This window comes from Pterocles gutturalis, unplaced genomic scaffold (assembly GCF_000699245.1).
Source record: "Pterocles gutturalis isolate BGI_N339 unplaced genomic scaffold, ASM69924v1 scaffold52067, whole genome shotgun sequence".
Classification (NCBI taxonomy): Eukaryota; Metazoa; Chordata; class Aves; order Pterocliformes; family Pteroclidae; genus Pterocles; species Pterocles gutturalis.
Window position 1 is genome coordinate 1,701 of NW_010112198.1, and position 13,158 is coordinate 14,858.

At 40.5% G+C, this 13,158-nt stretch overlaps 1 protein-coding gene across 1 annotated transcript; it reads left to right on the top strand.

Moving 5' to 3' along the window:
* Positions 1-226: 226 nt before the first annotated feature.
* On the top strand, positions 227-2,235 carry EIF1B (eukaryotic translation initiation factor 1B; the record flags this gene model as incomplete). Its single annotated transcript, XM_010073941.1, has 3 exons — positions 227-419; positions 1,066-1,167; positions 1,759-2,235. Coding segments are annotated over 3 exons (340 nt in total), but the record flags the coding sequence as incomplete, so codon positions are not given.
* Positions 2,236-13,158: the final 10,923 nt, after the last annotated feature.

Sequence of the window (13,158 nt, forward strand, 5' to 3'; positions counted from 1 at the left end):
ATTGTTTATGTCCAGGAAGGCATTGAATAAACTTGATGCATGATAGTTGAGACTGCTATGCTGCGTTAGTAGGCTAATGAGACAATACAGCTGTAGAAAAAAGTACTCTGATTTTAACAGTCTTTTTAAACAGGGAGAAAACAGCAAGATTATCCTGTAAATAAAGCTCTTTGTGAAGTGAGAAACTTACCTGTTAGTATTTGAGCTTGGGTATTTTCCTCTGTAGGAATTACATGAATCTTCTTCCTCCTGCAGACCCCTTTGCTGATGCAACAAAGGGTGACGACTTACTCCCGGCGGGGACTGAGGATTACATTCATATAAGGATCCAGCAACGAAACGGAAGAAAGACACTAACAACTGTTCAGGGAATTGCAGATGATTATGACAAGAAGAAACTTGTGAAAGCTTTCAAAAAGGTGAGGTTGCTGATTTGATTTAATAATAAAGATATTATATAAAAGAGTATGGTAGTTTTTAAAACTAAGTAGCAGAATATTTGTTTTAGTTCATTCTTGCCAGTGCACATCACTTTCATATTCAGGTTGATCCCTTTCCCTGTCTTTCTCAAAACTCCTGTCGGTATATAGTGACACTGATTTTTGCTAAAAAGTTAACCACTTCTTTCCTATAAAGAAGTAAATAAAATATGTTCTGAATGTTTCATTAGAATTTTACAGATGTCTGCCTTTGTTGATGTGAAGAATAAAGTCAGTTTAAAGTAGAACTGTTTTTGCATTCCTGAAGATGAAAATATTTATCCTAAAATAGTGCAGAGTTAAAAGACTTTGTTTTCCATTCTTGTAATGACTGATGGCCAGTTCCTTCTGCACAGTAGCTAATCCTGTCTTTGCCTGAATTTACCATCAGCAGCTTAGTTTATGTCTGTGTGCATCAGCAGATATATTCCATTTGCTCTCAAAACCAGTGTAAAATAGATTTATCCATTGCCTTGCTTGGCATCTGTATTTAGTAAGCAGCTTTGACAAAATTCTGCTGAAAAGACTTACTAAGCCAAATCATAATGTACATCAGTTGACTTACAATATGAATGTTTCTCTCTAGAAATTTGCTTGTAATGGTACCGTGATTGAACATCCTGAATACGGTGAAGTTATCCAGCTTCAAGGTGACCAGAGGAAGAACATTTGCCAATTCCTCTTGGAGGTGAGGGACTGCAATTAAAAATCTAAACCTCTTGGAAGCAATAGAGTGACAGCTGGCACTGATGTTAATTAACCAGCTAAAGGCGTCTGCTATAGTTCTTTTGTATTTTCAGCCAAAAAGTAAAATGACACTTGCAGAGTGAGAGTAAAACTTCGATAGGAGTCAGAGCATTGTAGAATGCTTTTACTCTGGTACAACATACCACTTGGCCTCTGTCAGTGCAGATGGAGTTCTTCATTTGTAAAATCAAGTGTTTGATGCAAACCATAGTTTTGAGACTGAAAACACTGTAGAGGAAAGAGTCTTTCACCACTAGCTTAGTGATGCAAATTGTGATGTAGAGATGTTACACTGTGAAAGAATAAGTGCTGGGATTACTGAATAAGTCACATGTCTGGTAACATTTTCTTTTTTTATGTAGTCAGTTCTTCAGCTTGGCCCAGAAACATTCTGGGAACTAGAAAACTGCTTTATAGAGTATATCCTGTATTGCAGTTTCTTTAATCAAAGTGTAAGATTGTGGTAACTTGATTTCACTGTAATATCCTATGCATGTAAGTTTTACTGAAATATGTTGCTTTTCTCCTTCAGATTGGCATTGTCAAGGAAGAACAACTGAAAGTTCATGGTTTCTAAAATACCTGTACTCTCATGAAGAACCCTGAAGTGTTTGGTCTTCCCTCACCTGTCTCTTCTGTGAAAAATGAATCTTTGCAGTGAATGGACTTGCCTGTTACCTGAACATTTAAAATTTGATTCAGATTTGCATGACTGCGTGAAACATGTGGTGTGTAGACTAGAAACACATAAGAAAACTTCAGTAAGGTGGTAATGAAGACACCTGGGAACTTTAACACAATTCCAATGGAAATGTTTTGGTGATGATTGTTCAGTTTACTACTCTCCACCTACTTAAATGTGTGGGTTGTATTAAAATAGTGTGGGTTGTTGCTTAGAAATAAAAGTGTATTCATATATTTTCTGGGATATCTGAAATGCTTTAGCTTTAAACTAGCACAGAAAAAAAACTAAAATGTTTTGTGGCAAGTGTAGCTCACTGCTCATTGAATAAATTGGATAACTTACATGATGAAGTATTAGCCAACTAATCAGTAGATTAGCTTGATGTGTTTTTTTTCCTGTAGCAGTAAAACTAGAGCTTTAAAGTCTTTTGTGTAGATGTATCTTAGAGCAGCATGATAAGACATAAACTGTTTGCTGAGTAAGTAGCTGGATCTTCTCTAAAATTTACTGCAGTGATGATGAAATATTAGTGGTAAGCATAATAGGACTAAACCAAGCTGAATTCCTTAAGGCTGCTATTACTGAGAACATGTTAAACATTTAGGTCTTAAATAGTATTCCCAAAACATTTGAAGGAAGTACGTGGGGTTTTGTATCTCTTCTCTTGCTGGGTGAAGAGGAAAAACATTGAGTTAGCTTCTGCCATGACCATGCATTTAATGTTGGCAAGCAGGGTGCTTTAATTAGCTGGTAGTGTTAGCTGCAGAAGTGAGGAAGGGAGGAGGCTCTACACTAGCCATCGTTTTTCCCTGGTGTGAAAATTTTTTCTGTGATTAACAGTTAATACGGAGGGCTTTGTAAGGGGGTTTGGGCATTATTACAGGAAGCTGATTAGTCTACTTTCTAGCAGACAATTCATTCACTGGGATCTGAAGTTACAATATGTTTGTTCCACCATGCTTTTCATCTAGTTTTATTTAGCTGTAGGCATTTGGTATTCTGCTTTAAGACGTGTCTCTTTACAGAATAAAATTACTTCATTTAGTGAAACATGCAGATCTTATCTTCCTTCTGAGATAGACATGGAAATCATCTCAGAAACAATTCAAAACATGCTGAGCTGGGAAATGATAAGAATAATGGGAAAAGTTAAAAAAACCTTTTACTTAATAACACTTGTGCATATACTTTGTTTCCTGTTCAGACTTGCCTTTATGAACAGAAATGTTCAATTTTAACTCACTTGAACTTTTTTTTAAGATTTCCAAATTCAGATATGAACCTTTATGGCACTAACAACAATTAGGGGAGTATTCTAGAGCATTCATTTGACAATTTCTTTCTCTGTCTGGTCTAGACAATCCTGCCTGTAAGAATCCAGTGTCCAGTCTCTCAATCTCCGCAAATTCTGCCTCGTGTTGCAGATCTTAACTGTTCCAGAAAAAAGGATCTTCCAGAAGATTGAATGCTGTTAAGGTATAATGTGTTCCAGGAGGAGGAGGAGGGAAAGCCTGCTGCAAAACGTGAAATACCAGCACGCAGAATGAAAATCCAAAGAATAAGTCTTATGCAAGTCTTGCACATGAACAGAATAAAATAGTTGTACTGCAAGTCTACCTAGTTCTGATTCATAGATGCTAAAGTAATTAATTGGTTGGGGGTACATAGCACTTAGTGATTTTCATTTTATCAAATGCCAGAAGAAAATGATGTCTTCATTTAAAGCCTGTTCTCCTGCCCAAGAGGAAAAACAAGCAGTATCTTCTTCTATTTCACTGGTATTACAACTAGGTTTTTGAATTGGAGATTAACAAATGATTAGCAAGTCTCATGTGTTACTGAGTCAGTCTTCATTTCAGATGGCATTCCATTAACTTTCACTACTGAAGCTTGAGTCGTTTCTCAAGAGTCATTCTGTTTGAAATAAATAAGAAAAAGCTTTCTTTTCCTCACCCTCATTTAAAAGTTCTTTCTGATAGGAAGAACGTTGGTTTTGGTGGCTTGGTTTTTGTGCTCTAGTGAAGCTGCTTGTATTTTGACCTTTGAAGGGTAAAATTAAAAGGAGAGGGAATAAGAAGTAATATTTTGAAGTTTAAATAGATGAGATTTGTTGTGGCAACAAATAATGTAATCTTCCTAGAAGGAAAGCAGATTATTTTTTTTTTATCCTTGAAGTGTTTTAAAACTAGAACAGTGTTTTGATAAGATTGTAAGAAGCCCAAGCAACTTTGTGTGTTCTGGAGGAAAGACTTCAACAATTTAATGTTTTGTCATCTTACGTTGAAATTTCTTTGTGAAGGCTTAGCCTGTTTAGAATATATATCCATGTTTCAAGAATGCTGAAAAACTTTCAAGACTTTGGAAAAGAACTGTTTAAATTACTGACAAAGAAAATCTGTTTTCACAGGGAAGGCAGGTTTCAGTCTTTCCATCTAACTCAATATAGGTTAAAAAATGGTAAAGGATGTGGCCCATAATTTTTGAGGCAGTAACAGGGAACTAATAATAGAAAACACTTTTAAACACGCTAATAGGACTTGAGACTGGGCAAGCTCAGGAGAGCAGCAGAGAGTGGTGGCTTGTTTTTGTTGGAATATTGTGAATTCTGCATCTTTCAGATCTCCAAATCAAGCTTGCCTTCGTAGTGATATCTAGGCTTAACCATAAGCTGCAATTGGATGTAGGAACTGCTGTTTCAAATTCAAAGCCCTGCTGCGCATAGTTACATTAGGCTGTTGTAGCTGATTCTGTTAGCTGATACACTGGAGTAAGGTGCTGCACAAATAAATTTGTTGAATTGTCTGTTCAGAGCCTACATCTACTTAATGCAGCTGTGAACAATGAAACCATCACTTCCCAAATTCTGATAGCAGTCCTTATTTGTAGAAGATGAGATTTAGTAAATTAAGTCTGTAAGCTGGCTACTTCCTGTTGTGTGAATTATCAGACCCTTGACCTTCATGTATGGTCTGCTAAATCTGACCACATTTCAGAGAGGAGCATGAAGAGCACAACTATGGGCAGATGAGCAATAATTTTCTCAAGTGAAAGAGCCTTTGAAAAGAACAGTGCCTAGACTATGTGTGCATACTGTTCATTGGGTCAGCGGCTTTGGTTAAGCCTTACTTCCTGCACTACATTCTTCCACAACCTGAATGAAAAGCATTTTGTTTTTGAGAACTTTTTTGGAGAGGGAGGAGGGAACCCCACAGAAAAAAAAAAAAAACACCACCTTATGAAGTAAGTTTGTCTTAAGTCTGTTTTAATCAATTTAGATTCACCTGGACTGCAAGACCTCTTTAACATTGTTTTTTCTGTTTCTGTATATTTAAAAATCCTAAATAAACTTCCTTAAGAGCTTGGCATTTAAGGGTTTGAATGTATCTAAAACCATTATAAAACTTAAAATTGTGACATGTTGTTGAAGCTTAAGTTTTAAATATTTGAAAAAATAATAATTAAGCAGAGCTCTGCATTTTATCCTATTTTGTCCTCCTGCTTATAATTGGTATGAAGTTGCCCTAAAGATGCATATGGACAGATGTACCTTGGGTTCCAGTCAGTAATTATCTTTTCCTTAATCCTTCTGGAAGGCTCTAGAGTACAGGGTTCATGTGTTGTACCCTTGTTTAAAGTGGCTCGGTAGTTCCTCTTACTATGTGAAAATAAGTACAAGGTTTGTATTTAACCTATAAAAAGGCCCCTCACATTCTTTAACTGTCTATTTTGGGACATGGTAGGGTTTACTGTCCCTTTTGGTGTGTTCAGTGTTGATTAGTGTCACTGAGTGATCCTCTAAGTAGTGTGCTGCTGCCACTAGGGAAGTTAAAGTGCTCTTAGTGCTCTTGGGGGTTCGTGTATTGAACTATTAAAAATGTGTTCCTCCTACAACTCTCCACACGTCTGTACTCAGTTTAGTTAGGAACATGTACCCCATGCGCAGCAACGTGAAGGTTACCTTCCATCTGCAAGATCAAAAGCTCTTGAGATGAATAAGGGAAAACGACATGGTTGTTTTATGTTTGCTGTACAGATGCTTCATGCCTACTGTTTCCAGTTTAGATTAAAAAAAAAAATATCTCAAAACAGGATTTGTATTGCCATGCCTTTTTAATGTTTGCTACAAGCCTGTGATTGTTCTCTCTACGAACAGGTCTTAACCTGTATTGGAGTATTGCTAGAGAGTTGAGACAACAAAGTATTTTGAAATAAAATGTACCAATGTTATTTTATATGTGCTTTTCTAAAACATTCCATAAAAATGGAATTTTCTGCTATTATTAAGGAGGATTTTTTTTTTTTGGTGGAAGATAGAAGTAGTGTAATTTAATAGTGGTATATGCGATCCTCTTGTAATCAGCTTTGATTTCTTCAAGAAATGCTGTTTCCTCTTTGAAATTTCTACCACAATCTGTACTGCCATGTCGTTTGTGCTGCACAGGGGCAGCTGTGCAATTTCCAGGTCTTGGCTGGTTCTCCTGGCATTTCAGCCTGATACACAGCTGGGTCTGGCAATAAATTCCAAGTACCAGACATGATCTGACCACACAGAAATGGACAGCTACTTTGGGTCTGTCCCTACAGTCCTTTAATTACTTTTTGTCTGTCTGATAAAAGTAGTATCTTGACAACTTACGGAAGTATCCTCTGAACAGTTACCTGCTGTGGAGGTTTATAGGGGGGAAAAAAACCCCAAACAAACCTGTAAGGTTCTAGAAATCATCAAGGCCAACATTTCAGAAGACAAGCAAGCATTGGAGGCAAAAGCACTCTGTTGCTGGCAGCTGCATCTTGTAAATGCCCCTTATACAGCTGTCTCGAGGCTCTTCAGGCTGTTATGCAAAGAAGGTGGTGATGTATTACTTGGAAATGTTTGTCTCTTGGCTGTATTCTTAGCTCTGTTTCCTCAGTGCGCCCCCTCTCCCCAGTCACCTAAATTATAGGAGAAGATCTCTAATCCCCTCTTAGTTTCTAGGATCTTATTATCTGTCTCGGTGTAATTTCAGGCTACTGATACTCAGATGGTTAAGGTATGTTTTAAAAGGGAAGGCACTAGGAATGCTTTAAAAGGAAAGCTTAGCTGAAACGGTTATAAGGAGACAACATGAGAATCCTTCAAGCGCATGATTTGGTGTTATATTTCTGCAAAGAAGCTATTAAAAGTTGAAGCCTCTTTTACATTGTATTTCCTACCCAGAAAGATTTCTGCTGTGTTTTTCTGTGCCCTAAATCAGCCCTGAATCCATGTTTTCTCCCAGGTCCCCATGCAGAAGGAAGAGAAACAAAAGGGTTGGCTTGCAATTTCTACTTTCTGTAGTGGTTTAGTGATCTGGCTAAGTGGCTGCTGGGAGCAGAGGGATGGACTTTTTTCCAATTCCTTCGCAGGTAAGTATCAAGAGAAATTGCCCTGAAGATAGTAGAATTGGACAGATCATATTTTCAGGATCACACTTGGTGGTGCTGATACTGGCAAAGCATCCACTGACTTTTATTTTTCAAAAGTTTACTTTCCTTTTGGACAGAGTTTTTCCTCTTCACTGAAATTCAGCTGGTGCAGCTCCATCTGATCAGACCAAAAGTTCTTGAAATACCACCACTTGACCTCTGTCCCCGCTCTCTCCTGCTGTTTTTCCATGTGAGCACATATAAATACTTTGGGTTTGGAAATACAAGCCCCTTGTATGTGTATAAGCACTTCTCTCGATGTCTTCTCCTTCTGACAATACGTTCACCCTTTCTCTGGTGTCACTTTCTGAAATTAATGCTAATGCACGAGTTGTGGACTGGGCCTTAGGGAGCATGGTGCATCAATCCTGCAAAATATGCAAGATGATTTCCCCTGATCTTAATTGCAGCTGTCCCTTCAGCCATTGGCTTATTTAAGGTTTATAAGTTTGTGTCCATTGTGCAATTGAAGTTTTACTGGGAGTTATCGGGACATTACAAATAAATATTATTAAAAATACAAATTCTGCCATAAGAATTTTTGTTTTAGTTTCTGGGGACTCCTGTTTTGGTTGGTTGTTTTTTTTTCCCCCAAAGTCAATTAAATAATTGTTCTCTATCAAACAAACTAATTTTATCAGGCTGAAATATATTTTAAACAATGCTTATGTAAACGGCCGGCTTGCTGTTTTCAGTCTCTGTCCCTAGGTGTCACTGGAGGACAGCACATGCTGAGAATAGTGACACTGGAGCCAGGAAAAATCACTGGAAAGGTGAGACTCATGGATTCTCCCAGCAGGTGGTGCTGATGTCCATGTTTGATGCTCTCAGGGCTGGTGGTGGGATGCACCGTGATTTCATGGCTCATTCAGCCAGCCTCAGCATTTAACAAAACCAGATATAGCTGCAATGACACCAGTGGGAGACTGGGTTTGGGGGTGTGGGCAGAAGTGAGCCCCTCTGGGCTGGTACAGAGACCCTGCCTGGATTTTGGGTTCCAAGACATGCAGGAAGGGATGAAGGCTGTTCCATATTGCAGAACAAGCTCTAATCCGAAATGTAGCCGAACATCTTCAGCTCACATGGGGAGGGTTTTCCTGCCACCCTATGGGGAATCTTTCAAATAAATAAATCAATGGCACTTCCAACTATTCTGTGAATCTATGATTTCCTGCAACATAAGAAGGTACTAATTGATTTTGATTTTTTTTTTTTCCTGGTATTGTGAGTATATGAATTCCATTAAAGTTAACTACGTAGAAAGTTTCAGCTGCTGATAGAAATGTTATCCCTGAAGAAAGGGGACTTACTCTTCTGGTTGAGATGTTTTATCGCCTCTTCCTTTTGGGGCTGGTGAGCTCATATAGTGGGTCAGGTCATTTTGGGTAACGTCACTCTTGAATGTGGCGATTGTTGCCTACTGCACAGTGTTATGCCACGGACACTTCTGCGAAATAACGACAGCTGCCTTGGCGTGGCATCTGATTGCTCCTGGGGCAGGAGCACTGACCTTTGCTGGCACAAGGTGCTAAAAATGGGAACTCGAGAAAAAGGAAAAGGAGAGGAAAGCAACCAACAGCAGAAAATTGGCACTGAGCTCCCATCAGTAACTCAGACACTGATTCCGGCTGCATTCAGGGTTGTAATTTCAGGTGAGTGACTTTATAGCAGGATTTAACCTTCATATATGTTATTTGAAGTATGTCAGAAATTTAAGAGTCAGATGGTCTTGTGGGATCGTTGATGGTCCATTCCACACACCTTCCCCTACAGGCACAGCAGGCTAGCTCAGGGATGTAAATACATCCAAGTGCTAACAAGTGATCCGCAGCTGAGGCTGCTCGTGCTTGTGCAGAGCTCGGAGGAAGCCTAAAAGGGTTTTCTAATTTCCTGTAAGAAAACACATGAAGCAAAAGCACATGAAGGAGAATGCAGCCCATCTGGCCAGCCAGCTGCAGCCGGACCACCTTTCGGAACCTGCCAATATCGCTGAAGGACCAGGCTCCAGCAAGTCTCTTCGGAGCCCGAGTGCCTATTGATTGCTGTGGGACTGTAGGCGGCTAAATGGATTTTTTCTGTTTGACCTGAAGCTCTCCTAATCCTCCCCTCGCCTTCCCTTTCAGGAAATGGAAAGCCTGGAACTGGTATGTTTGTTTGGGAAGCATAAAGGTTCCATAGGAAGCGAGCACATGCAGACGTGTCACTTAATTCTGGAATTTATTGATTACAAGATAGAGAATCCCAAGCCAAATGGTTTGTAGGTCAGGTAGATTAGAGTGCAATCCTTACCAATTTCACTCCTGATCTAGATTAAAGCTGCAATTACAACTCGAGAGTTGTGCACTCTGGAAGCAAAGGCTTCTCATCATACTTAGGGACTGAGCCCATCAGTCTAGATGGGAAGAAAACGATTTGGAATTACATTTCTGTAGGTAGCTTGGGTTAGTTCAATGGCCACACTGCCATGTTACATGTTGGATGCGCTCAATTCCAGCTCATTTGGAAATCTAAACATTTTGTGTTACCTTCCTCTCTCACTGCTGAAGACAGGGAGGTGCTTTAATGCTTCCTCTAGCAGGGGAGCTAGGTCACTTGCTGGAAGTGTGCATCTCTGAGCTGCTGATCAGTGGAGTAAGGTCTGGCTGGTCCCAATGAAGTTCACAGAGGTTCCCACCAAATTTGTGTATTCTCAGCTGTAATTTGGGCAGGAGGTTCCAGTTGCATGATGGAGCACAGTCTGTGGCTGACTTGGAGACAAGTGGACCTGGTGAGCAGGTACCCATAAAAGGAGCCTGTCCATCAGGAAAATCTGGAATGCTGGAAAGCTCATAAACCAGGGTCCATTGGGCTTTTGGATTGCAGCCATTGAATTCAGGAAGATGCTATCTATCCATCATTTTACAGTCATCCCTCTTGAATGCAGAATACTGACTAAAGGTTTCAAAATTGAATCCCCAGTTTGGAACACAAATCTAAATCAATATTATTCCTTTCCTCACAATTGCAGTCATGCAACAATTCTGACGGCTGGGGAGAAAGTAGCACTGAAGCACTTTGTTCCCAAGTGCAGAACTGGCCCAGTTTGTATTGCAGAATAGAAGGGATGTTCTGAGGACTGTGGCATTGCTTGGAAATAGGTATGGATGACTGGGACCCAGCTGGAAATGAATTCCTAGATCAGCTCTTTTGTAAGTAAAAAAATTAAGTCTGCTAGTTGTTGGTTTGTATGAAAAACAGAGGTTTCATTTTTGTATTGCTGGACAGAGAGACCCAAGCAAGGTGATGGAAGGGGTTGGAGGGAAGAGGTTGGTCAGCTCTGCCCATCAGATAAATTCTGGAAAAATGAAATGAATGCTTGCTGCATTGAATGTACACGTCTCTTCAGCATTAACAAAATACTTCCATGTGGACAAACCCAGTCCTTCTGTCCACCCCCATCAAAGAAACCAAATAGTAACAGAAGCCACCCTGCACAGCACGAGATTTCATGATCACAAACGGTTCAATATCTATTGCTGCTCCTGCTTAGTCGCGAGCCACTTTTCTCAGAGGTGAGTAACTGCAGAAGAGCTACGGGGAGTTTAGCAATAATGTTTAATGAACTGAAAAATGATCTGTTTGTGAGAGGATTAATAGCTCTCTGCATATGAACCTCATGTGGGTTGGTCAGTGAAAAGAGAAAGTATCTCATGGCGTGGGCCTGCAGCTCCCAGGCTCCAGTTCTTGGGCTCTCCTGCCATAGCCTCGATTTCTGAGGAACATTGCCTGTGTCTGGCAGGCTAATGACCAAACCAGGTTTCTTCTTGGTGATTTCTCTGTCTGAGCAATAAAGCATCGCTCTGCTTTGTTAAAGTTCACATCTCCGCGTAGGCTTGGACTTACTGGCCAGTGAGGGAGAAGGCAGAAAGGATGGACATGAAGGGAGTGTTCCCCAGCACTAACACTCCTGGTGCCATCTGTGGTCCTTGGAGGGGGCGTTGATATAATTTTTCAGCTCCCCGTGAAAAGCAGATTTTGGAAACAGGCATGTACAATTATTTTAGTAAAGCGTATGCTCTATAGCGAGCATGGCATGACAGCTGGGACCTCCAGGAATTTGCTCTCCTGCATCAAATAGAGCTTTTTCTCATGGTTTCGCATGGGCTGAAGTGATGATAGCTTTCATTTCGATGCCCAGGGAATGTAAAAAGCCACCTCCATTGCAGGTTCGTTAGTACAAAAGAGAGAGAAGATTAAATCTGGAAAGGGAACTGAATGACCTAGTTTTGGGGCTTACACAATGAACACCTTTGATCTTTTTATCTGCGTGATGAGATGACTTTTCTACAACATGCCAAATAAAATAGTTGGTCTGGCAAGAGGGAAGAAGTATGACAGTAGAAAAATGAGCCCCCAACGACAGCCATCCAACAACCTTAGCTTTAGCCCATTCAACTGAAATACAAATTCTGGGGATGGATGCAGAAAAAACATGCATTAAAAAACTATTTCCTATTCCCTTGGTCCCCAGATATTCCTTTCTATAAATAGTGGTGGCTGTGGTGGTGGCCTGCTGCCACATTCCTTTAGCCAAATTCTGGCCTCATACTCACGCCAGTGTTTAGTGCAGTTTCCTTTCATCAGGGTTTAATTTCTGTAGCGTTGTGTTCTATCAGTTACAGCTAAGTAAAATTAGGCTGCGATTTAATTATAACACAATCAGCAGTTCTGGTCAATTAGAATGAGATTAAGTGCCGTGCGAATCTGTTATGTTAGAAAACAATGCTGAAACAAGCACTCGGAGCCTCTAGTTACAGGACAATGCTGTGCCTGGGCAATCTCATCCCGGCAGATTAAATGCAGTGTATGGGAGCTGTAGGCGTGTGCCTTCCCCACCATTGGCTAAGACGTGGGGCACTTGAGCCCATTTCTCCGCTTTGCCAAAGCCGAGGGTTTTGTGGCCCACTGTCCTTGGTGACTGTACCAGATGACATTTTCTTCTTGTTGGTTCAGGAGAATCAAATGATCTCATTGGTCTAACATACCATACCAGCAGGAGATGAGGTGGTCTGGGCAGACATTAGATGGCTGTAAAAACAATGCTTTTCAGGGGCTCGTTCAGGTAGAAATGGGAGGAAGCCAGGCCCCAGTGGGGGGGACCTGTCTGGGGAGTAGGAGTTATCTCCTGGACCTGCCACCGCTCGCAGGACAGCATGAAGCACCCTGTACAGCTGGGAATTGTGACTGCACCAAAGCCATTACCTAGGAGACCTTCACTGACTAATTGCTCAACCAAGATAATTTTAATTAGGCCTCGTGTAAAACTATCTGGGAGAACTGAGAGGGTATTTTGAAGTGGTCACTGACTACTGGGGGCAATTTGCTGCAGACGTAAAGTGGAGTTCATGATCGTCCTTAGACTTCACGTGCTGTAGGGGCTTTGGAATTTCCCTGTAGCACTGTAGAGAAGAGAGGCTCATTGAATTACTCTCCTAGTTGTGAAAAATGGTGGTAGCTGGTCCAGAGACATGACTGCAGGACCCAGTGGTTGAAGCTTTACTGAGACTTTGAAAAAAAAAAAAACCAGAAATACTGAAACAAGAGGAGAGCAAATGCACCACATGCTCTGCTTTGTAAATGGGGAAGGGCTTCTGAGCAGATAAAAAAAATCTTTTAATATTGTATAAGCCGTTTGTTCACTTAGCCACAGCAGAGCTAACAAAACCAAATGTTGTCATCTCCCAGTTTAGTTGCAATGCTGGTGATCCTCATGGTGCCTCTTGGGTTGGTATTATTTTTTTTTTTTTTTGGGGGGGGGGGGGG